Here is a 27,949-nt window from a genome sequence, read left to right as displayed (position 1 = left end):
GTTGTTTTGGGTGTGACGGTAACATTTCCAATGCTGCTTTCCTGGCCAAATATTATTATTTATTCTTATATTATTTATTTATTTTTATGCTGATATAGATATGTAGTCCAGATATATGACTTATATATAGACGACAATCATCATACTAGTAGCCTAAATACACGAAAATGTATGATGTCATAGTAACTTTCCGTTATTCAACAGTTGTTGTGGCTCTTCTTGACTTCCTCCGCGTCCGTGTCTTGCGACAGATCCTTCGGTTACAGTAAACGACCTTCATCGCAGAAGGATAGTCTGCAGCGTCCGCTCCGCGCTGCGTCAGTCACGCCCGCTCGTGCTGTATCAGCGCAGCTCCACTCAACGCGCCGCAGTACAAATCCTACTATGGCGAAGATCTGGCTCATGAATATTAAGTTACTCACGCTGACGTTGCTTAGTAACGTCGCAGCATCCGTCACGCAACCTAATTAAATATTCATGAGCACAGCCTTCAAAAAGGAATGCCAATGTTTATGTTGGATATACACTATATTGCCAAACGTATTGGGACACCCCCTTCTAATGAACAGGTTTGACTACTTTAGTAATTTCCATGAGTACAAATCTTAATGTTTAAGCATATAATGATATTCTAGGGAATTGTGTGCTTCTAATTTTAAAGCAACAGTTTGGACAGGACCCTTTTCTATTCTAAAATGCCTCTGTGTATAAGGCAAGGTTCAAAAAGAAATGATTGATTCAGTCAGTGTGGAAGAACTTGGCTGGTCTGCAGAAAGCCAGCTGAACACCTCTGGTGTGACTTTAAATGCAGACCTTGAGCCAAAAAATCATCACCAAACTCCGATGACTTGTGACTTAAAAAGAGAGGTTAATAACATTTTAAACATATCGTTAAAGAAGAGGACCATACATTAAAATTAAATTGCTCTCGATGATAAAAAACAGATTATAGATTACAAAATAAATAAAATAATTTAAAATAAAAGTTTGTTTTATAAAATAAATATTCTAATAATAATAATAACATTTACATTTATGCATTTGGCAGATGCTTTTTATACTTGCTTTTTACAATTTTTAACAACAACAATAATAATAATAATAAAGGAAATATCACACACTAACAAAAATAATATATAAGATATATATATAAGATATATGTTAAAAAAAGAACTGTAACTTCGCAGTAATTATTTATTTTATTTATTTATTTATTTGATGACAGTCTATTCTATTGCCATGCAAATAAAGCACCATTAAATTGAAAAGATTCGTTAAGCCATTAGACTAGTCTTTGCTAGGGCCCAGAGCCAATAGAGTCTCTATCAGCCAATCAGGTGCGTCTACCGCTCCTAATGTAAAGTTACGTTATTAATGTTAATGAGCTGAGCCTTCGCCGTAGTAGAATTCGAAGCACGCGTCCCGTGCGGTACGGCTGACGCCAGTTCCTGGGCGTGGCTTATATCAGCGTTCCTCAACTCTTTCCTCAGGCTGCGAGAGTGTGAGGCTGACGCTGTGGATCGTGGACCGGAGGAAAGACATGTATCAGTTATGCGCCACAGGAGCCAGAGATCCACTCAGTAACGAGGCCGGTGAGTTGCGCCGGATGTGTTTGTGTGTGTTTCTCAAGGCTTTGAGTGTGTTCAGGGTGTGTTCGACAACACAAGACGCTTTTAAGAGACCAAAGAGACAAGCTTTAATTTTCCACCCACGGAAACCCATTAGACTGCAGGCCTAGCACTGTGTGTGTGTGTGTGTGTGTGTGTGTGTGTGTGTGTGTGTGTGTGTAAACTTTGTGTGTCTTAAGTTATAAATCTATGAGTTTTCTTCTGAGTCTATGAATTGATGAATTATTCTGTTATATTCTTATGTTTGTGTGTTGTGTTTCCTGTGGTAGTGTGTTTATGTGTTGTAGCCCTAAATCTGATCTGATTAATGTAACACCTCATGTATTTTTATTATAGGGCCCCTTAGACCAAGGGTCTGGAGACCCACTAGGGGGTTTATTTTTACAGTGTAAAAATAAGTAAATAATAAAAATAATTAATAAATAATAATGTAATTTAAACAAATTGAAAATGACTAAAACAAATGTATAAATAATTAAAATTAATAAATAATACATCTAACAGAACAGTACTATAATGTGTAGAAAAAAAATGCAATAAAGTAATGTGAAGGAAACTGAAAATTTTCCAAATATAGCACATATTTCTAATAGTATAAATTGGGTATTTATACATGGGAATATATAGTTGCATATTAAATTTTAGGATGGGAGGTCCCTTGCATGAGAATGATTGATTATATTTGAGGGTTCAGATCATCTGAAATATTGAAAACCCCCTGCTTTAGACTGTTAGGTTACAGACACTGATATAAAGCTGGTTCAGAAATAAAAATGCAAGTGTTTTTCTCTGCTTAATGTAGAAATTAAGTGATTTTGAGACACTCCCTCCTGGGTGTGTTGTGGTTTAGTGGTTAAAAATCTGGGCTAGTAACCTGTTGGTTGTAGGTTTAAACCTCAGAAGGGTGACTGGTGTCCCATCATTATGCAACTGAACATTACATAAATTTGGATGTGTTTTTCACCCAAAGCTGTATTTAAAAAAAACAATAAGACCAATTCCTTTACGGTGCCTTTTCCATCATTTGCTTTCATTGTAATTTAGTCCTAGAACAAGGTATTTGCTCTAGATGAGGGTTCAAATTTGACCCTGAGGCGAGAGAAATATGTGTTTTGAACAAGTGCGGGCCTGATGTTTTTTCTCCACGCATGTGAAGTTGTCTTTGTTTAGCTGGAGCAGCAGCAGCATGTGTTCCAGGAAGCATGCTTGATCTGAGTAGGACACACCCGTAATTGACTGGCTGCAGTGTGGTGTGTAAAACCCAAAGCCTGTGTGTCTGTGGGACGCCACACACTACACCTCTGACTCCATTAACTCACTAAATGCACAAACTATATATACGGTCATGTCTTTTTTGCATGGAAGAAATCAATAAAAGTAGTTCTTGACTGCATTCCGAGTCTTCTGAAGTCATATAATAGCTTTTTGTGAGAAACGGGCTATAATTTAAGCTAGAGATGTCTGATTTGTGAATGAATCATTTTTTTGAGTCAGATCTTTTCAGTGAATCGGTTTATACCGGTTCTCAAAATGATTCATTCACAAATTGGATTGTTCCACTTTTTGAGATCTCCGTGGCTCTGCCTATACACATTTTATATAAAATATATGCGTTATATGTAAAACAAATTCTAATTCTAATTTTAAATGTAAAATATAGAAATTGTTAAATATAAATAATATATATTAAAAAAATATGTAAAATTATATAAAACTCTATGTAATGATATAAGGTCAGTATCAAAGACTAACAAAAATGGGAAAATCAGAAAATATATTATAAATATAATACTACTAAATACTATTAATATGAAATATGTTAATTATATAAAATAAAAATATATTTATTATATAACATAAAATAAAAATATATTGAATTTATATGATATATATCAAATTCTCTATAACAAGTGTCATAAATCGAAGATATTTTAATATGTACAAATCTGACATTTTGAAATAATTGAAAAAAAGCCTGTATAATGTAATAAATTACATTTGCAGTGCTTTTTGTAAGAAGCAGTATAGTTATTGTTGATATCTGCCCTAGCTGTCCTTGGCATGTTCATAGGAAAAGTAGGGATGTCTGATTCGTGAATGAATCATTCTTTCATTCAGATCAGTGAATTGCTTCGTTCCATTTCTCAGTGTAATGTTTTCTCCCATTACTGTAAATGCATCTTATGCTTAGTAGATAAGTGCAAATTATTCTCTGTGCTAATTGGCAACATGTTACAAACAGCGCTTTATTTCACTTTGCTCTGCTGAAAGTGTGGTTACTCAAATGCACGTTTAATTGCTTTGAGTGGTTTAACTCCATCTGTATACTTTGGGTAGTGGTGAGAAATAGCCAGCGTTCATTATTAAGGCGTTTCCGTAGAGGAGCCATAGGAACACAATTTGACACATTAAAACCTCATTTCTCTCTCTGTATCTGAGTGTTGTTCAGCTCTTTTGCTGACAGGACAGAGAGTGATGGTTTTGGGGATGATGCCCAATCGTGTGTGTTTGGGTTGCGTCCATCTTTAATACCAGCCGTTAGCAGCAGATGGGGACAGCATGCCCTTGGGGAAGCTAAACAGAGAGTGAGTTTAACAACAGACCCTTTGTGTGTGTTTGCGAGATGCACCTGGAGTTCACTGCGCTCAGGACAAAATGTTGTACAGAAGAAGAGTTAATTTCATGTGTGTTCACTCAGAGGCTTTAAAACCATCCCAGTGAGTTAAAACGGGTCAGATACAGTCATGAGATGTTGTCAATAATGATGTTCTTTTTTCAGAATGCATGAGAAGAGCTTTAAGTATTGATGATCTGTAATATGCTGTGCAGTTTTTCCAGTAACAAATATACATTAATGTGAGGATAGATATTTTACCATTTACTTCCTATTTTAGATACAGCAAATCAGCATGGGGATCGTTGTGATTGTTTTTATTATACCTCTCTAGTGCTGTCCACAAGCCTTCAGTTCTTTGCTGTATTGATCATGATGTTCTATTATAGACTATTCTTTGCTACAGTATATATTGATCAATATGTTTCATTATAGAAGGGTTTTGCTATATAGTGATCAAGAAGCTCCACTATAGAAGGTTCTTTGCTATATAGTGGTCAAGATGTTCCATTATAGAAGGTTCTTTGCTATATAGGGATCAAGAAGCTCCACTATAGAAGGTTCTTTGCTATATAGTGATCAAGAAGCTCCACTATAGAAGGTTCTTTGCTATATAGTGGTCAAGATGTTCCATTATAGAAGGTTCTTTGCTAAATTGTGGTCAAGATGTTCCATTATAGAAGGTTCTTTGCTATATAGTGATCAAGAAGCTCCACTATAGAAGGTTCTTTGCTATATAGTGGTCAAGATGTTCCATTATAGAAGGTTCTTTGCTATATTGTGGTCAAGATGTTCCATTATAGAAGGTTCTCTGCTATATAGTGATCAAGAAGCTCCACTATAGAAGGTTCTTTGCTATAGAGTGATCAAGAAGCTCCACTATAGAAGGTTCTTTGCTATATAGTGGTCAAGATGTTCCATTATAGAAGGTTCTTTGCTATATTGTGGTCAAGATGTTCCATTATAGAAGGTTCTTTGCTATATAGGGATCAAGAAGCTCCACTATAGAAGGTTCTTTGCCATAAAGTGGTCAAGATGTTCCATTATTAAAGGTTTTTTGCCATATAGTGATCAAAATGTTCCATTATAAAATGATTTATAAAATTATTTGCCATGTCAAGATGTCAAAAAGTGATTAAGATGTTCTATTATGAAATGTTTTTGCCATATAGTGATCATGATGTTCCATTATAGAAGGTTCTTTGCCATATAGTGATCAAGATGTTCTGTTATAAAATGTATTTTGCCCTGTAGTCAAGATGTTCCATAATAGAAGGTTCTTTGCCACAAAGATATTAAGATGTTCTATTATAAAATGTTTTTTGCTATAAAGTAATCAAGTTTTTTTTTTTTGCCATATAGTGATCAAGATGTTCCACTATAGCATTTTCTGGCCATATAGTGATTTAGCAGTTCCATTATAGAGGATATTTTGCCATATTCTGATGTTGAAACCTCATATCTTGTCCCGTATTTGTTGGCAACTCAAGGGAGCACGAAGTGCATTACTATAATTTAGTTGAATGTATGTGATACTATTACTACTGTTGAAAAAAATATTTATTTTTAAAGAAATAATCACACAATATTTCTTCCATATTTTAATTTTAATTTTAATAGTAAATCCCCTTTATTTACCAAAAAAATAAAATGTTTAAATTTCATTAATTAAAAGACAAATTAAATTTGGGTGAAACTTTACTGTTTACTGTTTTTCATACCTTTATTACTTGCGGAAAAACTTGAAACACAATTTAAATAAGTATAAAGAATGGCATTCATTTTTGTACATTTTATTTTTGTTTGACTTTATTATTAAAAAGTGTTTTTTTAATTAGCATATGTTACTGAAATTGGTACCGAGAACCGTGGATTTTCACTGGTATCGGTACCAAATACTGAAATTTTGGTACCGTGACAACACTAGTTCAGATTCAGAGAAATAGGAACATACACCGAGAATACAGTTTCTCTCTCAGCTTGTTCCAGCTTTCCTGCTGATGGGCTTTTTTCGGTGAGATGACGTTGCTTTCTGGAGGTTATGAGAGAAGTCAATACTGCTTACTTTATGAAAGTATTTATAACTTTACGTACATTATGAGGGAAAGAACTGAGCTATTTTTGCAGTATGAAGTAGTATCCTCATTACTGTGATGAGAAATGGCTTGTTTAGTGTGGAATCCAGAATGCTGAGGGAAATGTCAAGCGTAATTACATTCAAAGAAAGAGGCTTTTATCTCAAGAAAGCACACGTTAAATGGGGGGAATGTGTGTGTGTGGTATTGTTACTAAAGGTTATTGTGATGGAACAGACGTCTCATGGACGGTCAGCGCAGGTCTAGGCTGGATCGGCAGACAGTGTGAGGAGCCGGATGGAGACTAACACTCTCAGAGGGCCTTGTGTTAAAACAACACATCTCCAAACACTCCTAAAGGATAGAAACTAATCCTCAACACACACGCACACACAGCGTCTTGTTTACTTTCTGAAGGATATGAGGAAATTATCTGTTTAGATGATGCTTTTAAAGTATTTCCAGCTTTGTGAGGGAGGCAGTTTGTGTTTATATGTGAAGTGTTTGTGTCTCTGTGTACGAAGGTTGGTGTTTGTTAATTGTTAATAGACTCTCGGCTGAGACCCGTGGACTCAGGGGACGTGTTCAGACATCTCGATGCACTGCACTTAAATTTTTTTTTAAGGAATAGTTTAGTCATATATTAAATTCTGTCGTCCTTTACCTACCTTTATCTTTACTGATCTAAGATGCTCTTGTGATCAATTGTCTTAAACATAACATGGCTTGAGGCACCAAATTAACATGCTCAATCATGAATGAGATTTGAGCTACGGTGGATATAAATGGATATAAAACCCTTAAATATTGTGCATAAGTGTAGATTATTGCCATTTTCTAAAGCTGACAGCTTAAGTCGCTGGGGTATATTTGTAGCAACAGCCAAAAATACATTGTATGGTCAAAATTATTGATTTTTCTTTTATGCCAAAAATCATTAGGACATTAAGTAAAGATCATGTTCCAAGAAGATATTTTGTAAATTTCCTACTGTAAATATGTCAAAACTTAATTTTTGATTAGTAATATGCATTGCTAAGAACTTCATTTGGACAACTTTAAAGGCGATTTTCTCAATATTTAGATTTTTTTGCACCCTCAGATTCCAGATTTTCAAATAGTTGTATCTCGGCCAAATATTATCTGATCCTAACAAACCATACCTCAACGGAAAGCTTATTTATTCAGCTTTCAGATGGTGTATAAATCTCAATTTTGAAAAATTGACCCTTATGACTGGTTTTGTGGTCCAGGGTCACATATGGTCATTTGAACAACAAACGACTCAAGAACAAAAGATTAACTATTCGTTTAAGTTGTTTTACTTGTGATTTATTTCCCATATTTCAGGTGTGTTTGTATTACCACTGAAGGTTTTTGTTCATTAGCATTGAACTATATTATTCAGTGCACGTTATGTTTGCCTTTCTTTTTCCAAGGAACTGTTGCAGCTATATGGTGATTGTGGGTTATTTATCCATATGGATTGTCTGAATTTTAGTGTGAATGGTCAGTTGTGAAGTATGTTTTTATCTTTGTGTGAATAGTGTGTGAATATTCCGCATAGAGAATGTGTGTTTGGGAGATAAGGAGGTGTTCATGTAAATAGGGTGTTGTGGATATATTCTATAAGGTTTGTAAAGTTTTCTAAGTAGTTTTGGCATATTGGTATTTGTTTGCCATGTGGTTGCAAGTGCTGTTATTGTAAACTAAAACTATTAAAAACTGTTATTGTTAATAGAAATAAAGCTGAAATAAAGTAAACAGCACTGTAAAAATATTCCACCACCAGTCTTTTTCCAATTAGATGAAAAACTTAAAGTAAAAATTTGAGTTGCCTTGAGAACTAAGTGAAGTTTAGATTGAAGTACTAAAACTTCTAAAACTGAAATAAAATTTAAAAAGCTAAATTAAAAATACTTACATTTTAAATTTAAAAATAAAAAAATCATGGAACAAAATTACTAAACCAAAAATAAAATTAAAATGAAAACTTAAAAAAATTTTTTAATTGTATTATAATAATTAAAAATCAATCAATAGAAATGACAAATTAATGTAACAAAAGTACATAATTTAAACTAAAATTAAATAGAGAATTCTTTTAAACTATGGACGTATTTATAAAAACAGAAATATTTTAAATATTAACGACAAAGGTACAATTACTAAACTTAAACGGAAATTAACATGGTGTTAACTTAAAAGTAGGGCTGCAACTAACGATTATTTTAATAATCGATTAATCTGTCGATTATTTTTTTCGATTAATCGATGAATCGGATTTAAAAAAAAGAAAAAGAAAAGCATTCATTTCCAACCCTTTATTCAAAAACAGAACTAAAATCTTTAGAAAGTGCACAAACATGTTGCTCCTTGAACATCCCTGAGCTGTTATAATAATAATAATAAAATAAAATAAAATGGACTAACACAAAAACATACACATGTATGCTTTACATCTGCCAAATATATAGACTTTTTGGAAGTGCAAAAATTAAATAATTTAACAACACTGCGTCGTTAAGCGTTGGTATTGTATCAGACACTTGCACTTAACATTATATGAAAATCAAGCTCAAATGGAGTTAATAATGTTTTTGACCAGAGAATGACGGAGATGGAGTGTTTTGTCTGTCATTAGAACGGCTGTAACTGTTATCTGAAGCAGCAAGTGCATTATGCTTTCATCAACTTTTACAGGTTATATAACTTTGATTGTAGCTATATGGGCGCTTAGTTTTTCTTGTTGTTTAATACACTTGGCCAAAATCTCAAATTAAGCGCTTATGCACATAATGCACAGGATATTTAAAACATATAGACAGCAAATAACTAATTCTTCTCCACTCTTCAAACACACAAAAACATTATCCTTTACTGACATAGTGTTTGAGTAAAGAAAACGCTGTACTATTCAAACACCAATTATTTATTCACCCTTGCATTGCGAAAAAGCAGAGATCTCATCTTCTCCAGGCTGTGCGCGGCGTCAATCTGAACGGAGGCGGGGTGAAGTTACGAGGTCTCGCTGAGAGCTCGATGATCCAATGGCGTTACAGTTTTACTGACAAGTTATTTTAATGCTTATCATTGGTTTACTATTTTTAAAACTCTCTGATTTAAAATAATAAAACGAATTATAAGCGACTCAAGTTTGGATAATTTTTCACAGCACCTGACTGGGCTAGAGTATGGCAACTGCCATACGCAAACGCCGCCCCTGCTCCCACACCTTGGATGACTTGGGTCGCACGGATTTCTCTGCCTCCGCCATGTATCTTTCCTCTACCTCCGCTCGTTTGTTTTTTTTTTTGTTTTTTTCCTTTTTTTATTTATTTATGAGGCGCCAAACTCTGCTACCATCCGTGTGCGAGAGAGTGTGTTCACTCCGCTCCGCGCTCAACTAAAGTTATTATTATTTTTTTTAATAATCAAACGTCTCCGCGTCGCGCGACACAACGAATCGATTATGAAATTCGTTGCCAACGCTTTTAGTAATCGATTTTTATCGATTTAATCGATTCGTTGTTGCAGCCCTACTTAAAAGTTCCACTGTAAAGCCCCGTTCACACCAAGCACGATAACTATTAAGATAACGCTAAAGATATAGTTCTAAAAATCATTCTGAATATTAAAGAATAGCAGAGTCCACACCACAACTATAACGATAAAGGCACAGACAAACGATACCGTTGGAATCACTTCCAGAACGATTTCTTTCAGCTGATGAACGATAAAATCATTGACAGCCAATCAGAATCCATCCTACTATCATGAGCTCGAGAATTTAAAGCGGCAGACCCGCGTGCGCTTGGAATAAACAGACGATATCATTCGCTGGTGTGGACGCTAATATCGTTATCTTTATAGTTATCATCCTTGGTGTGAACAGGCCTTAACAAATATGAAAAAATAAATAAAAATGACAAACATCTAACAAAATTACTTAACTTAAACTAAAATTAAAATGGAAACTTAAAATATAAAAATTAATTCAAAATATAAATAATACTATTATATTAATAACACACTTACTAGCCCAAGTCAAAAGCATTCACCCTCAAGTGTCTGTGATATTCTACTCTCTAGAAATGAGTTTACGAGAGGTTTTTGCTGTTTTAGTATAATAATAGCACACCTCTAACCAGATTTTAATTGGCTCATAACCCTTAAAGGGGCCCCACATAGGCAGAGAGGCTGTTTCGGATACAAATGGGTATATATATATATGCATTTCAGTTAATACAGCCAGATGGCTTCATCTTAACATGTTTACCTAAATAAGCAAAGCGATATAATATTTTAAAGCATCTAATCTTTGACCATGCCGTATACTCCAGTTGAGGATGTTTTGAAACGGAGGTGCTCTAACTTGGAGTCATTTCAGCCCAACGTGGAATTTTTACAAGGTCTCTCAATAAACAATTGCAGGGGCCTTTTCTGCATTTTCACTCCAGCTCCTGAATCCCAAACGGAAAATTCCCAGCCTTTCCGACTCTAAGTATAGATGTTAGCCGGAGCGGTTCTCGATCTATAGTGAGTCAGAGTACGGTCTATACTGACGTTTGTTTGGTGTCTGTGGTGGTCGTCTAAATGCTGGAATGATTGATCGAGGGTAGGAAATGATGAATTATCTGTCTGGATGCCTCATTATATCACTCTTTCTTTCTTCATCTCTTCACTTGTGTTCTATTAGCCTTTTCCCCAGCTAATAAACTCACCAGCTCTTTCTCCTTTTCCCATCCCTCCTCTCCCTTTCACCTCCCCCCTTTTTATTGGTCTCCTAATGCTTGTGTCTGCTATTCAAACCCTTTTGTATAGAATTGCCATTATTTAAAGGAGTATTTTACATTTTGGTCTGTTCCTCACACAAGGCTTTTTCAGAGGACATCGTTCACTTTTTTTAAAGCGTTCATTCTGTTAATACACAATCATCAAGAAATGTTGAATAGTCATAAAGTTGTGGCTTTGTGTCATAAGCCATCTGCATATGCACTAAAATTGTGTATTTCAAAATAATACACCCTTTGCAGCATACTGTATGTAAAAATGAGGCTCAAATTACCATCATTGCTGGTTCTTTATTAGTTTTTACTAAATGATAAATATTACTGAATAGTAAATATTATATAAAAATATCATCATTATACTTTTTTAGGTTCACACACTACCGTTCAGAAGTTTGGAGTCAGTAAGAGTTTTATTTTAAAGAAATGAATACCTTTATTCAGCGAGGAAGCTTGATCAGAAGTGACAGTAAAGACATTTATTAATGTTACAAGAAAATCTATTTCAAATAAATGTTGTTCTTTTGAGCTTTCTATTCATCAAAGAATCCTTAAAAAATAATGAATCACAGTTTCCACAAAAAATAAGCAGCAATTGTTTTCAATATTGATAATAATCAGAAATGTTTCTTGAGCAGCAAATCGTATATTAGAATGATTTCTGAAGGATCATGTGACACTGAAGACTGGAGTAATGATGCTGAAAATTCAGCTTTGATCACAGCAATAAATTACATTTTACAATATATTCAAACAGAAAACCGTTATTTTAAATTGTTATAATATTTCACAGTTTTTACTGTATTTTTCATCAAATAAATGCAGCCTTGCAGAGGAGACCTCTTTCAAAAACAAACAAACAGAAAAAAGTCTTACCAACCAAACTTGTGAAAATGGGAAGGAATTGGGCGATATTGGATGAAATGCATGAGCACTTATTCAACTTGCATATTTTCTTTTTAATCATTTCATACATTCTTTTGAAATCTTGCTCTGCTTTTAGAGGAGTAATGTTCAAACGGATGCACACTCTTAAAAAATCCATCAGAAACAGTATTTCATTACATCCTGTTTTCAGCAAGCTATGAATTGGGACACTTTTTGTTTGGCTTATAGCAGACACGGCAGCTGTTGGTAATTCTCAGCTTCAATCTGGTAACCCTAATGATGTTGTGCCTCCAAAACATCAGTCCCCAGACTAGTCATAAACGGCCTTTATAAAGTCAAGCGCTCTGCTGGATTTAACCACACAACTGTGTGTGTGTACATGCATCATATGTACCTTGAAAATGCCTGCCAGTGCTAAAATTAGGCACAGCTCTGATTTTGTGGGACGTGTGTGTGTGTGTGAGATTTAATGGAGTTTTCTTGTCCTCTGTAACTGTACTCCTGCAAACACGCACAGCTGAGGATGGTTTGCTGACTCATTCCAGCCGCTTCCTGTGTCCATGGTCTGAGCTCTGACTCGCGGCTACTGTAAGAGAAAGATAGGAGACTCGATTAAGGGAACTCTGTGTGTGAAGTGAAAGGAGCAGCAGACAGAATAGGGTTAAAGGTCATTAGAAAACTTGTTTTCTCACACAGTTAAAAAGATTTCTGTAGGTTTTTTACTTCTTGTTTTTTGTCTGTTTACCATTTTAGCATTCCGGGTCTTTCCGTGAACAATGTAACAATGAATGTTATTCCAAGGGGAAAAATGTTTGTCTTTAAGGGAGTTGTGTTATGAATGTGCTTGATAGTCATGAAAATAATGTCACACTCTCAATGCACAAATGGTTTCATTGTCTATATGCAAAATATTTAGATTTTATTTTATTGTATTTTATTTACAGGTGGAAATTATCATTTGAACAAGGTGAAGAAAAGGCTTAGAAATTACCCTGTTTGTTTGCAGAAATAACCTTTTGCAAAAGGATGAGAATGAAATGAAAGGCTAGTAGGAAATAAAATTAATATATTAATTAATTAATTTATTTATTCATTCAGTCATTTTTAGGTAGCAATTATCTTTTGCGAAATGTTTGATAATGATATGAAAGGCTTGGAAATTAATCTATTAATTAATGTAATTTATTATATTATATAATTTATTTTTGTATTTTTTTTTTTTGTCCATTTTATTTTATTTTTAGGCAGAAACTACCTTTTGCAAAAGATTGAGAATGATATGAAAAGCTTAGAAAAAACCTTAATAAAAATATTTCTATATATTTATTTGTTTGTTTGTTTATTTATTTTTTATCTTAATTTATTTTATTTTAGAAATTACCTTTTGCAAAGGGTTGAGAATCATACAAACACTTAAAAATGACCTAATTCAAAATATTTCATTTATTTGTTTAACTTATTTTTTTATTATATTGTTTATTTTATTTTATTTTTAGGAGGAAATTACTTGATTATTGGCCTGTCACTTACAGTTTGTAATTTCTTGGTTTTCTCTGTTTCTCAGGTAAACTGTCATGATTCCCATCACTGAGTTGCGATACTTTGCTGATACACAGCCGGCGTATCGGATTCTGAAACCATGGTGGGACGTGTTCACAGACTACATCTCCATCGTCATGCTGATGATCGCGGTGTTCGGTGGCACGCTGCAGGTCACGCAGGACAAAATGATTTGCCTGCCGTGCAAATGGGTCGTCAACCAGACCTGCGAACAACTCAACGTCAGCGTGCCGCTCAACACCGAGCCCAAGGGCATCCAGTACGACCTCGACCGACACCAGTACAACTACGTGGACGCTGTGTGTTACGAAAACAAGCTGCACTGGTTCGCAAAGTACTTCCCGTACCTGGTGCTGCTGCACACGCTGATCTTTCTAGCTTGTAGTAACTTCTGGTTTAAGTTTCCGCGGACCAGTTCGAAGCTGGAGCATTTCGTGTCGATCCTGCTGAAGTGTTTCGACTCGCCGTGGACGACTCGCGCACTTTCTGAGACTGTGGTGGAGGAGAGTGACCCGAAGCCAGCGGGGAAGATGAACGGTTCAATGGATAAGAAAACCTCCAGCATCAGCGACCACGATGTGGAGGCAAGCGTTCCCATGCTGCAGAGGACCAAGTCCCGCATCGAGCAGGGCATCGTGGACCGTTCAGAGACGGGTGTCCTGGATAAGAAGGAAGGCGAGCAGGCCAAAGCGCTGTTTGAGAAGGTGTGTGCCTATGATTTATTCAAGAGTTGCTCTCAAGTAACAAGCGGGACGTCTAGTGAACAGCGCTGTGTTCCAAAACCTGGTGAGCTGCCTCTGTAGTGAGCGTTTCAAGGCATCGTAGGTGCACTTTTTTTTCTTTTTTTTATCTATTCCTACAAAATGCATAAATTCAAAGGCAGCATTAGTGTAGAGTGCAATCACAGATTTGCATTGTGATTTAAATATACTGATGAATAAAATATACCTATTTCAACCAATTCTGAAATATTGATAAATAATATTATGTAAATATTTATTTAAAAATTAATAAATATATTTAAAATTTACTTGTATATTTACTTCATATACTAATAAATAAATTGGTTTTCAGCCAGTGCTAAAAAGTATTGATAAATATTATTACATAGATAATTATATATTAATATATGTTTAGAATTTATACTTATTCATATACTAATTTATACTTATAATTCATGTAATATATAAAATATAGTTATAACAATCAATGCTGAAAATTATTGATAAATCTTATTACATAAATATTTATATATTAATATATATTTAACAAATTAATCATATTTCAGTGTTTCGGGACTGCAGGAAATTATTGATAAATATTATTGCATAAATATTTATAAATTAACATATTTAATAAATGTATTTAACTATATTTTGTTTATTAGTATATTATTTATTTAGCCTATACTGAAAAGTATTAATAACACACACACACACATTTACTTAATACACTAATAAATAAAATACTTATTTATTATATACAATACTAAAAATGATAGTAATAAATATTTATATATTACTATATATTTAATAAATATATTTATACATTAATGCTTACTTAATTTATTAATAAATAAAAGTTATTTTGTCCAATGCTAAAATATTGTTGAAAATATTATTAAATATAAATTCATATATTAATATATTTCATAAATGTTTATACATTTTGCTCACTTCTTATACTAATAAATAAAATAAAGTTATTTAATCCAATGCTGAAATTTTTTTATTAAATATAATTGTATATATTAATATTTATATATTTATCATCTTAAAAGCATACTTATTTATACTATTTGTAATTATTTAATATGCATTTAATAAAAAATTTTGTTAACAATTCGGTTAGGATGCCTTCGAAGGATGCTGTCTGTGTAGGTAGCGGACAAGGAGGTAGTCCACTAGGTTTTGGAACGGAGGCCAAATATTCTGTATATATCGTCTCATCTCATCCTTCTCTCTTTTCAGGTGAAGAAGTTCCGTATCCACGTGGAGGAGGGTGACATTGTTCACCGTCTTTACATTCGTCAAATCATCATCAAAGTCATCCAGTTCATCATCATCATCTGCTACACCATGTACTATGTGCACCACATCAAGTTCAGCGTGCCGTGCACCGTGGACATCGAGCGGCTGACCGGTTATCGCACGTACCACTGCGCCCATCCTCTGGCCACGCTCTTTAAGATCTTGGCCTGCTTCTACATCAGCCTGGTGGTGGTTTACGGCCTCATCTGCATGTACACGCTGTACTGGATCATCAGCCGCTCGCTAAAGCGCTACTCCTTCGAGTCCATCCGCGAGGAGAGCAGCTACAGCGACATCCCCGATGTCAAGAACGACTTTGCCTTCATGCTGCACATGATCGATCAGTACGACCCGCTGTACTCCAAGCGCTTCGCCGTCTTCCTGTCAGAGGTCAGCGAGAACAAACTGCGGCAGCTGAACCTGAATAACGAATGGACTCTGGAGAAACTCAGACAGAGGATAACCAAAAACTCACAGGAGAAGCTGGAGCTGCACCTCTTCATGCTGAGCGGCATCCCGGACACAGTGTTCGACCTGGTCGAGCTGGAGGTATGTGGCTTTGTGTGCGTCAACATTTGAATATGTGACCCTGGAGCACAAAACCAGTCTTTAGTTGCTGGGGTATATTTGTAGCAATATCCAACAATACATTGAACGGGTCAAAATTATTGATTTTTCTTTTATGCCAAAAATCATTAGGGTATTAAGTAAAGATCATGTTCCATGAAGATATTTTGTGAATTTCCTACTGTAAATATATCAAAACTTAACTTAATTTTTGATTAGTAATTTGCATTGCTAAGAACTTAATTTAGTCAACTTTAAAGGCGATTTTCTCAGTATTTAAATTTTTTTGCACCCTCAGATTCCAGATTTTCAAATAGTTGTATCTCAACCAAATATTGTCCTATCATAACAAACCATACATCAATGGAAAGCTTATTTATAAACTAAATATTTCTTGCTGAAGCTACTTTTTGTAATGTCTGTTTGATGCTTTACACAAAAATGACTTTAAATTATCTTTTGGGAGTAATTTCTCAGCCAAATTTGATGTTTGATTATTAATTTGTGATTAATTAGATTAATTAATCGCCACCTCATGTAATTAATTAGATTAAAAATTGTAATCGCTTACCAGCCCTGATTTATTTAAATAAATAATTTAAAATAAGAATAATATTTATTATTGTTGTTGTTGTTGTTGTTTTAGTCATGTTGATATAATCACCAAATGTTTTAATTTTAAATAAATCAAATATTTTAAAATAATTATAATAATACTACTAATATTTTTAATTATTTGATTTATTTAAATTATTGTTTTATAGTCATATTGAAGAATTCACCAAATGACTGACCAAAGTATGCAGCCCTACAAGTAATTTATTTAAATGAGTATTTTAAAATATTATTATTATTTTAAAATTATTTATTCAAATAAATAATTTGTATGGCCGTATAATTTGACCAAAAAAGTAGTTCCGTTTTTTTTCCCCAAATCATGCAGCCTTACACATGAGTCCATTTCAGCTTCCCCTTAAGTAACCGCTCACGTGCAGTAAGATGACTCTGTAAGATCACGTTTTACTTTTCACAGCAGCTTAGGAGGAAGTTAGAGCTGTTTCCTCACACGTGGCTTGCTTTTTTCTGTCAGGTTTTTAATTCTTAAAGGCAAAGTGTGTAATTTCTGTGCCACTGATGTCACCAAATGGAATTGCAAAAATAATGAGGTTTCTGGAATAATATCCTCTATGCTATTGGTCAAAAAAAGATAGCCCCACCAGCCCCAGTCGCACACCACTGGTTGCTTGAGCTGTAGGTAAATGTACTCTCTGTGTTTCCCGCAGGTGCTGAAATTGGAGCTGATCCCTGATGTTACGATCCCACCCATAATCGCACAGCTGTGTAACCTGAGGGAGATGTGGCTTTACCACACGCCGGCCAAAATCGAGGCTCCTGCTCTGGCCTTCCTCCGCGAGAACCTCAAATCACTACACATAAAGTTCACAGACATTAAGGAGATCCCACTGTGGATCTACAGCCTCAAGAACCTCAGTGAGCTTCATCTGACTGGAAATCTCAGCGCGGATAACAACCGATTCATCGTCATCGACGGCCTGCGGGAGCTCAAGAGGCTCAAGGTCCTGCGGCTGAAGAGCAACCTCACTAAACTGCCTCAGGTGAGATGATGTTACTCTCAGAAGTTCATCAGTCCATTCAGAAAGACATGATGTCAAAATTATTTGCTTTATTACATGTTCTTAGTCTTGTTGTGCTTGGTTTATCAGTCCACATTATTATGAAGACCAAAAAAAAATATTTTATTGAAATCTTGTACCAAAAAAAAAATTGTATAAATATATAAATAATTTATGTATAATTTAAATGGTTTGTAATTTAAATAATGTAGAAATATATTGTTTATATAAATATATCAATAATATAATATTGTTTAATTTTTTTTTTTATAAAATAATCATTTTACCTTTTGGTAAAAATTAAAAAATTCTATGTAAAAAAAAAAAAAAAATTAGAAACTAAAAAATTCAATTAACAATTTAATTATTATTATATATACAGTATTTTGTAATTTTATAATAAAACATAGCATACTAAATATATAATTTATATAATTATATAACAAAATATTTATAGACATTACATATTAAAAATTCAAATTAAATTCAAATACATTTAATAATATAATTGATACAATATTATATACTGTGTTTTTAATATTTGTATTAAAATATTCTACACAAGATATAATTAACTTTATATTAAAATTAATATAATGTAATATTATATTATATAATGTTTATAATAAAAATTTTATATTTCATAAATTATATAGATATTTTTATATTAATGTATATTATTTATATTATATTTAATCAATTGTTCTTTCCTTCAGAGATAATCTGCGATATTTATCAGTAGTAAAAATAGCTTCTGCAGGTGTGTTGTGCTTGTTGAAGGTATTTTTGTAAATATTCAGAACAAAATGTTACAAAAATGTATTTATATGTATCTAAGACCGATGTGGAAATTCTAATAAGCATCCTAATGTTCTTACCTCTGGAGCTGTTTTTAATCTAAAAGCTGAATATATTCACACAGAATTGTGTTTTATAACTCCTTTAGGACAAAGTAATGATTCCAGCACATCTTTTTCCCCTGCAGGTGGTGACAGATGTTGGCGTTCACCTGCAGAAGCTCTCCATCAATAACGAAGGGACAAAACTGATGGTTCTTAACAGTCTGAAGAAGATGGTGAACCTGACGGAGCTAGAGCTGTTGCGCTGTGATCTAGAGCGGATCCCGCACTCCATATTCAGCCTACACAATCTACAGGTCATCAGTCATCCTTCATCTAGCAGCACAAAAACTCTGCATAATACCTATGCTTGGGCCATAATGTATTTTCCATACATTATGGAAAGTTTAATTTGAATTTTTGAACTTGGCATCATCAAATTAGATAATATTTGGGCCTTTTTTGCTGTTATTTTAAAAGATGCAATCATTTGCAATGTAAATGCATGTACAACCAGATTATTGAGTGTCTTAAACTTGCTGCGTTGTATAAATGCTGTAAATTTCTTAATGCGTGGCATCTTACCACAGGTATTTTCATGCTCGAACAAGCTCTGTTCACTTATTCTGACATGCACAACAACTTCTGTCTGCAGGAGATCGATCTGAAAGACAACAACTTAAAGACCATCGAGGAGATCATCAGCTTCCAGCATCTCCACAGACTGGTGTGCCTCAAGCTCTGGTACAACCAGATCGCCTACATCCCCATCCAGATCGGCACCCTCACCAACCTGGAGCGCCTCTACCTGAACAGGAACAAGATCGAGAAGATTCCTGCCCAGCTCTTCTTCTGCAGGAAGCTGCGTTACCTGGACCTCAGCCACAACAACCTGACCAGCATCCCTGCGGACATCGGCTTCCTGCAGAACCTGCAGTACTTTGCAGTGACGGCCAACAGAGTGAGTTGAGCATAATTGTGCAGACTTGCACGTACACGTCACCTCACATCCCTGTGAGATTCCCTCAGACGCTGCTATCTGAGTTTGAGTTTATCTTTCCCTGTAAAACTGCAGATGTACTATATGTGACCCTGGACCACAAAACCAGTCATAAGTAGCAGGGGTATATTTGTAGCAATACCCAAAAATACATTGTATAGGTCAAAATTATCGATTTTTCTTTTAAGCCAAAAGTTCTTTATTATCCAATTACCCAATAACGGGGCGTAATTGGTTACGTCACGATGTTGGAGATATTTCTGTTTTAAACCATGAAGGCGAGTCAATGGATATCACACACAAGCAATGTGTTGTGCCGGTGAATGTGTTAATCTCAGTCAGTTCACTATGCAGAAAGTGAAAGTAAAAATGGAATGACGGGGTAAAGGTCTTTTCACACAGAGTCCAAAATTTTTGCACGTTTTTTTCTTATTCCCCATCCTTTCCTATCAAAATGCATGCTACGGATGCGAAAACACAGAAAATCGAACCTGATCCGAATTATTTTTTTGACAGACAGAAGTTTCGGAGGCAGTGTGCAAATGTGATTGACACAACATGAGGTCGTATTTATTTTTTAACGTCCGAAATTTTCGCACGTAAAAAAATAAATACGACCTCATGTTGTGTCAATCAAATTTGCACACTGCCTCCGAAACTTTCGTCCGTCAAAAAAAATTCGGATCAGTAAGCAAAAAAAATGACTAAATGGCTATTTCGCTAATGGGCGACATTAATCAATATGTCTGCACAGCTTAAGTGACGTCAGCTAAAAAGTTCATTTAGATGTGAGCAAGTTAGAACGTAATAAAAGATTATGAAAACATTTTTGTCTTTGGTATAACATGCACTTATGAATCATTCACAGTCAGTGTCAGTGTGCAATGACCTTAATGACAGAGTTTTCGGCATCTGACACACATTCTCTCAGAGACGGCGAGAGACGAATCTACTTCAACATATGCTGATAACGGTATATAGCTAACTGTTTTCATTTATTCTCTTAATATTTCTCTTGTGGCCCGTACAAAGTGAAAAAAAAATGAGAAGAAACATATTTCGTTTTCATTTCATATTTATTAATGGCTGCAGTGTTAATATTTGAATTATTTATTGTATAATAGACCTCTTTTAAAAGACCTTTTTTTTAAAAAACATTTTACTTGGGGAGTAAATAGCCTAGTCTTTTGTTATCCTCGCAGCGCATCAGTTATGCGGTAATATTGCGGGGCAAATTAATTATAACTTAAACGTAAAAAAAGTAACTTCATAATAATAATAATAATAGGCCTAATAAAAATAAGAATGTAACAGGCCTACATTAATTATAAATGCCAATAATTTATGTTTTTGACACTATCTCTGACTATTGTCGATACAAGATCATCGTCTTTCGACGCACCCCTGCAAGGGGAGGTTATCGCGGGGCAGACAGCACGTTACCCGTTACTATATATATATATATATATATATATATATTAGTACATTTCCAGAAGTTATTCCTAATAAACAAACTGAATTGAATATACACTACCATTCAAAAGTTTAGAGTCTGTAAGATTTAAAGAATAATAATAATTTCAGCAAGTATGGAAGTGACAAAGAAACTTATAAGTTTACAAAAAAAAACTTCAAATAAAGGCTGTACTTCACCTTTGCCATCACTGGAATAAAGTAAAATAAAATAATAATAATAATAATAATAATTTATATAAATAACGCATACATGCACACACAAACACAATATTTTAGAATTAATATACTTTATATATAATACACACAATATTTTAAAATACACACATATATATATATATATATATATATATATATATATATATATATATATATATATATATATATATATATATATATATATATATATATATATATATATATATATATATATATATATATATATATATATATATATATATATATATATATATATATATATATATATATATATATACACACATTAGTCCTGCTTGAAAGTTTGTGAACCCCTTGCAGATTCTGTGAAAATGTGAGTAATTTTAACAAAATAAGAGAGATCATACAAAATGCATGTTATATTTTTTTTAATTATTTAGTACTGTCCTGAGTAAAATATTTTACATAAAAGATGTTTACATTTAGTCCACAAGACAAAACAAATAGCTGAAATTATTAAAATAACCCCATTCAAAAGTTTGGGAACCCTTGGTTCTTAATACTGTGTGTGGTTACCTGGATGATCCACCACTGGTTTTTGTTTTGTGATGGTTATTCATGAGTCCTTTGTTTGTTCTAAACAGTTAAACTGAGCACTGTTCTTCAGAAAAATCCTCTGTGTCCTCTGTAATCTTCAGATTTCCAGCATCTTTTGCATATTTGAACCCTTTCCAGCAGTGACTGTATGATTTGAACAGGATGAAGATGTCCAACTTTTTATTACTTTGTAGAAATACATTTTTTTTCCATTTAGTACTGCCCTTCGGAAGCAACAGAAGATACTTGCATGTTTCCCGGAAGACAAATTAAGTACAACTTACCTTGATCTTCAAATTAAAAAAGTTTTCACCCCCGGCTCTTAACGCATCGCGTTGTGCTCAGTGTGAAAAGATGGATCTCAAAATCATACAGTCACAGCTGGAAAGGGTTCAAACATGCAAAAGATGCTGGAAAAGTGAAGAATCTGCGGCACATGGAGGATTTTTCTGAAGAACAGTGCTCAGTTTAACAAACAAGGGACTCATGAACAACCATCACAAAACAAAAAACAGTGGTGGATCATCCAGGTAACCACACACAGTATTAACCAAGGGTTCCCAAACTTTTGAATGGGGTTATTTTAATAATTTCAGGGGGGTTTTTTTGTCTTTCTTTTTTTCTTTTTTTTTTTGTCTTGTGGACTAAATGTAAACATCTTTTATGTAAAATATCTTACTCAGGACAGTACTAAATAAAAAAATAACATACATTTTGTATGATCTCTCCAATTTTGTTAAAATTACATTTTCACAGTTTCTGCAAGGGGTTCCACAAACTTTCAAGCAGCACTGTATGTATGTATTAATGTAATTTATATTTAAATATTTTTATATTTTATAATTATAATTTTTTTCCTGATGGTATAAGGTCAGTACAACTTCTTTAATACTTCAGTATGTTCCTGGTCTTATTGTGAATGATTCATAAGTGCATGTTATACCAAAGAAGAAAATGTTTTCATAATCTTTTATTACGTTCTAACTTGCTCACATCTAAATGAACTTTTTAGCTGGCGTCACTTAAGCTGTGCAGACATATTGATTAATGTCGCCCATTAGCAAAATAGCCATTTAGTCATTGTTTTTGCTTACTGTTGTAGGTAACGCGTCCTTTCTAAAATGATTGCAGTAGTAAACAGCTATGTAATGCTAGTTAACTCTAATTAAATTACAATTATGGCAATCATAACAAATATTTTTGAGATTTGTATTCTGAAATATCGTGTCTGTGGAGTTTCAGGACAGGAATCCTCCACATTCATCCACAAACTCACAGTGCTAGTGATAATGTATCAGAAAGGCGGCTCCAGTTGTGCTTTGGGAAATCCTGTTTGCTGCATTAAAGCCTGATTTTTCAGCAGCTCCAGTCTTTCCACACCCTCGAATCACGTCTTACGCATACCTATCCGTCAGACGCCCATCAGAGCTGTCTCTGGGGCGTAAGCGGCATTAGATGGCGCCGCTGTTTTGTTCAATCTGGATTCTTTGGATGCGAGTCAACGGGGAACATACAGACATAAAGTCCAGGAACACTGATGCAACACGCACAACCTGTCTCTCATGTGTTTTGAGTTTGACGGGCACTTGTGCTTGTTTTTAGTTGGAGAGCGTGTGTGGCATGTTCCTGAAAATAGCGGCTTTATGGGACCTCCTGTCGAGGAGTGTGTGCTCTTACACACACACACACAAACTTCCCGGTTCTTTCATTAGCTCGTTGTTATCTAAATGAGTTGTGTAATTTGTGTTATTTGTTGAGAATCAAGGCGGACGGTAACTAGATGCACATGTTTGCTTTTTAGAGAGAGAGAGAGAGTGTGTGTGTGTGTGTGTGTGTGGGCCAAAATTAGCCGCTTACTCTGGAGATAATTGGTTTTCCTGTGTATAATATGTTTCCTGGGTCTCCGCCCTGCTGAGCGAGTGGCTTTAAATAGGGCACGTCGTTTATTACAGATAGATCATATTACACGGCTCTCTGAAATACTTGATTCTGATTGGTCAGTCTTGGCATTCTGCGGTCAAATATTGTCGCATAATGGTGGTTAAACTGGATAACTGACCCTTTTGCCACATAAGTTATTGCCTGCGTGGCTCTGCTGGTTTTGGCTTTCTCATATCAATCAGTCGGTTATTATCGCAAAATAAACCCTGAGCAAGACACCTGATCACCTGACTGTACATTACCGTTAAATACTGCACAAAACACACAGATTGAATGACTTGAAATCAGATGAACACTTATTTTATATTATTTACTCCATTAACAAAAATAACTGAAAATAGTTTATTAGCTACTGAAATAAAGCCAAAATTGCAATATGACTAAGTATCATTTATCAAACAGCAAAGGCTGCAATTTAATATTTTTTAGTCAAGTTAATATTTTTAGTTACTACTAGCCACATAGACATTGATATAAACCAGGGTTGTTATAGTTAACTGAAACTAAAGCAAAAAAAACAAAAACGTAAAAACACATTTTCATTACGTGAAATTCAATAAACTTCAACTGAAAAAAAAAATCTATTTGAAAAATAAACTTATTTTATTTCAGCTAAAAATAAATAACTGAAAAATAACAAACTCTAAAATAAAAAATGAACTGTATATAGACATTTAAAAGAAAGAATAAAAATAAAACCTTGTTCAAATTATGCTAAAATAGTACTGCTACAAATAACTACAACCACACTTTGTACCAATTGCAATTTTTATAAACTACATATTTAAATTTTACAGTAACTACATTTTCATAAACGTTATGCACAATAAAGTGTTTATCTTATTTTCTGTCAATAGATTACATTTTACACACTACATTTTACTGTTTTTATAAACTACATATTTTCTTGTGAAAACTGAAAAAAAAAATTTGTGTAATAACCTTTTATGGCAGAAAACTAATATTCTTCAAAAACACACAGAGACCTTTGCATTATACGTAATAAAGGGAATATTTTGTTTTATTGTATGTATGCATGTGTGTGTGTTTATTTATTTATTTATTTATTGTGGTTTTAATGAAAGTAACATGAAATAAAGTGTTTTGTTTTTTATTTTCTGTCATTAGATTACATGCACACTAATGAAAGGGAATTATATCGCAGCGCTTGTGTGTGTGAACCATGCTTTTCTCCGTTTCAGATCGAGGCGCTGCCACCCGAGTTGTTCCAGTGTAAGAAGCTGCGGACGCTGAATCTGGGAAATAACTGCCTTACGGTGCTGCCGTCACGTTTCGGAGAGTTAACCGGCCTCATGCAGCTGGAGCTCCGTGGAAACCGGCTGGAGGGATTACCAGTGGAGCTCTCCGAGTGTCGCCTTCTCAAGCGCTCCGGGCTGATCGTAGAAGAGGACCTCTTCAACACCCTACCACCGGAGGTCAAGGAGCAGCTGTGGAGAACCGAAAAAGAACAAGCCTGAGCGAGACAGAGGAACTCTTAAAGGCATAGTCCACCCAAAAACGAACATCTGCTGAAAATGTACTCTCCCTCAGGCCATCCAAGATGTAGATGAGTTTGTTTCTTCATCAGATTCGGAGAAATGAAGCATTGCATTACTTGTTCAGCAATGGATCCTCTGCAGTGAATGGGTGCCGTCAGAATGAGAGTCCAAACAGCTGATAAAGACATCACAAGTAATCCACACCACTCCAGTCCATCAGTTAACTTAATACATTTTTGCTTGTAAACCGTGCTTGATCTGTGCACATTTCTCTCCTAATTCAGATGAGATGACGTTTGGAGAAAGCAATATTATGGATTATGCACTTATATTTTAGCCAAAAGCAACGCTTCTCAAGATGTTAACTGATGGACTGGAGTGGTGTGGATTACGTGTGCATTATTGTGATGTGTTAATCAGCTGTTTGGACTCTCATTCTGACGGCACCCATTCATTGCAGAGCATCCATTGGTGAGCGAGTGATGGAATGCTACACTTCTCCAAATCTGATGGAGAAACAAACTCATCTACATCTTTGATATGCTGACGGTGAGAAATTTTTCAAACAATTTTCATTTTTGTGTAAACTATAATAGTCGTTCTGCTTTCAATTCATTTTTTAAAAATAGTTTTAATTATTTTTATTTGGGCGATAACGTTTCTTCTCTGTATGAAGGGAAGTTGTGGACAGTACAGTGCCATCTGTGCTTAGAAACATACACTGACACATACACGCGAGAAACGTACTCGCTCAAACACGTTCTCATACACAAGCACACTTTTTTGCAAGGTCAAGTCATTTGTGTACTGCCCCCTACAGGCACGGAGGGGCATGCATATAAACGACGACTACATGGTTAACATGTGAATGCGAGTGCCTATGTTAAAGCAGTGGCATTATTGGAATGAATAGATATAACAAGCAATATGTGGTTTGTGCATTATTTACTTAGCGGCTGCGTCCAATCAGGGAAGAGTCGACTGTTTATGAATGTGCCAGCTGAGTTATCGAATATGTAAAATGTACATTTTAATGCCAATACCTACAGAATTAAATGCCAAAAAGGTCATATACAAAATCTACTACTTATATATGCTTTTAAAGACTATGAATATGATGCCACAAATGTCTTGCTGAAATCTTACACTCCACAGACTCTACACAAAGATGAACTCAAACACTCGAAAGAACAAACTTGTACCATTTTGGACGGACTGGCATTTGGACCATGTGACCTGCACGTCGCATCCCATTGGTCGACTTCTGATAGGGAGTGATGACGTCATCATAATGACTTTTGTAGCAATGTTCCCACACTATCATGGCCTTAACTCTCTCTGAGCTGTATGCTGGAGCTCATCTCAAAGATAAAGTGTACATTTTGCATTTATAAGTTTTATAATTTTACAAAAAAAAAGAGAGAAAGAACAAAAAGAAAGCACGGACTCATGCAAACTGTTCATGTGTTTGCAAGAAAAACAATCCTATGCGTTAATGTATCTTTTTTATATGTATGTGTTCATTCATATGATTTTATTTTATGATTTTTATTTGAACTTTTCTTTTTGTTCGGAAGATTGCCTAATGTACACAGTATGGCTTTAAACAAAACCAAGTAAAGACTTCTGATAAACATTCAAATGCGTTTTCATATTTTTCACAGAAATGGGTCAGCATTTGCTACAGTTGGTTTTGCATAACACAAGGTTAATTCAGAAATTATTGGGCTAGATGATGCAAATATAAAAGTAAACAATATAAAACACTGAAAAAGTGAAACTTCTAAATCATGTGGTCCAAAAATGATAACCCATTTAAAGGAATAGTTCACCCCCCAAAAAAGAGGCTTCAGTACATCACTTTTTGGCTGAAATATCCACAATAACGCTTCATCCAGTAAAAAAAAAAAAGAAAAGTCCATCTCCTGTTGTTTCTCACTTCAAAATCCACCCATATACAGGTGCATCTCAATAAATGAATGTCGTGGAAAAGTTCATTTATTTCAGTAATTCAACTCAAATTGTGAAACTCGTGTATTAAATAAATTCAGTGCACACAGACTGAAGTAGTTTAAGTCTTTGGTTCTTTTAATTGTGATGATTTGACTTGCATTTAACAAAAACCCACCAATTCACTCTCAACAAATTAGAATACTTCATAAGACCAATAAAGAAAACATTTTTAGTGAATTGTTGGCCTTCTGGAAAGTATGTTAATTTACTGTACAGGTGCTGGTCATATAATTAGAATATCATCAAAAAGTTGACTTATTTCACTAATTCCATTCAAAAAGTGAAACTTGTATATTATATTCATTCATTACACACAGACTGATATATTTCAAATGTTTATTTCTTTTAATTTTGATGATTAGAGCTTACAGCTCATGAAAGTCAAAAATCAGCATCCAAAATATTAGAATATTACTTAAGACCAATACAAAGAAAGGATTTTTAGAAATCTTGGCCAACTGAAAAGTATGAGCATGTACAGCACTCAATACTTAGTTGGGGCTCCTTTTGCCTGAATTACTGCAGCAATGCGGCGTGGCATGGAGTCGATCAGTCTGTGGCACTGCTCAGGTGTTATGAGAGCCCAGGTTGCTCTGACAGTGACCTTCAGCTCTTCTGCATTGT

General features: G+C 34.4%; 1 protein-coding gene across 1 annotated transcript; it reads left to right on the top strand.

Moving 5' to 3' along the window:
- Positions 1-1,408: 1,408 nt before the first annotated feature.
- Positions 1,409-26,954, top strand: lrrc8aa (leucine rich repeat containing 8 VRAC subunit Aa). Its single transcript, XM_058758432.1, has 7 exons — positions 1,409-1,592; positions 13,560-14,259; positions 15,526-16,134; positions 17,436-17,768; positions 18,772-18,942; positions 19,281-19,586; positions 25,016-26,954. Exons 2-7 carry the CDS (start codon positions 13,570-13,572, stop codon positions 25,289-25,291), a joined length of 2,385 nt encoding a protein of 794 aa, XP_058614415.1. The 5' UTR covers positions 1,409-1,592; positions 13,560-13,569; the 3' UTR covers positions 25,292-26,954.
- The last annotated feature ends 995 nt before the right edge of the window (positions 26,955-27,949 follow it).

The sequence above is a fragment of the Onychostoma macrolepis genome, chromosome 21, assembly GCF_012432095.1.
Source record: "Onychostoma macrolepis isolate SWU-2019 chromosome 21, ASM1243209v1, whole genome shotgun sequence".
Classification (NCBI taxonomy): Eukaryota; Metazoa; Chordata; class Actinopteri; order Cypriniformes; family Cyprinidae; genus Onychostoma; species Onychostoma macrolepis.
Note: the sequence above shows the minus strand (reverse complement) of the source record. Positions and strands in the feature narration are given on the sequence as shown.

Excerpts from the sequence above, each read along its gene's own strand:
- lrrc8aa (XM_058758432.1), top strand. The coding sequence starts at position 13,570 with ATGATTCCCATCACTGAGTTGCGATACTTTGCTGATACACAGCCGGCG. Across the intron at positions 14,260-15,525 it reads CCAAAGCGCTGTTTGAGAAG|GTGAAGAAGTTCCGTATCCA; the intron begins GTGTGTGCCTAT and ends CTCTCTTTTCAG. Across the intron at positions 19,587-25,015 it reads TTGCAGTGACGGCCAACAGA|ATCGAGGCGCTGCCACCCGA; the intron begins GTGAGTTGAGCA and ends TCTCCGTTTCAG.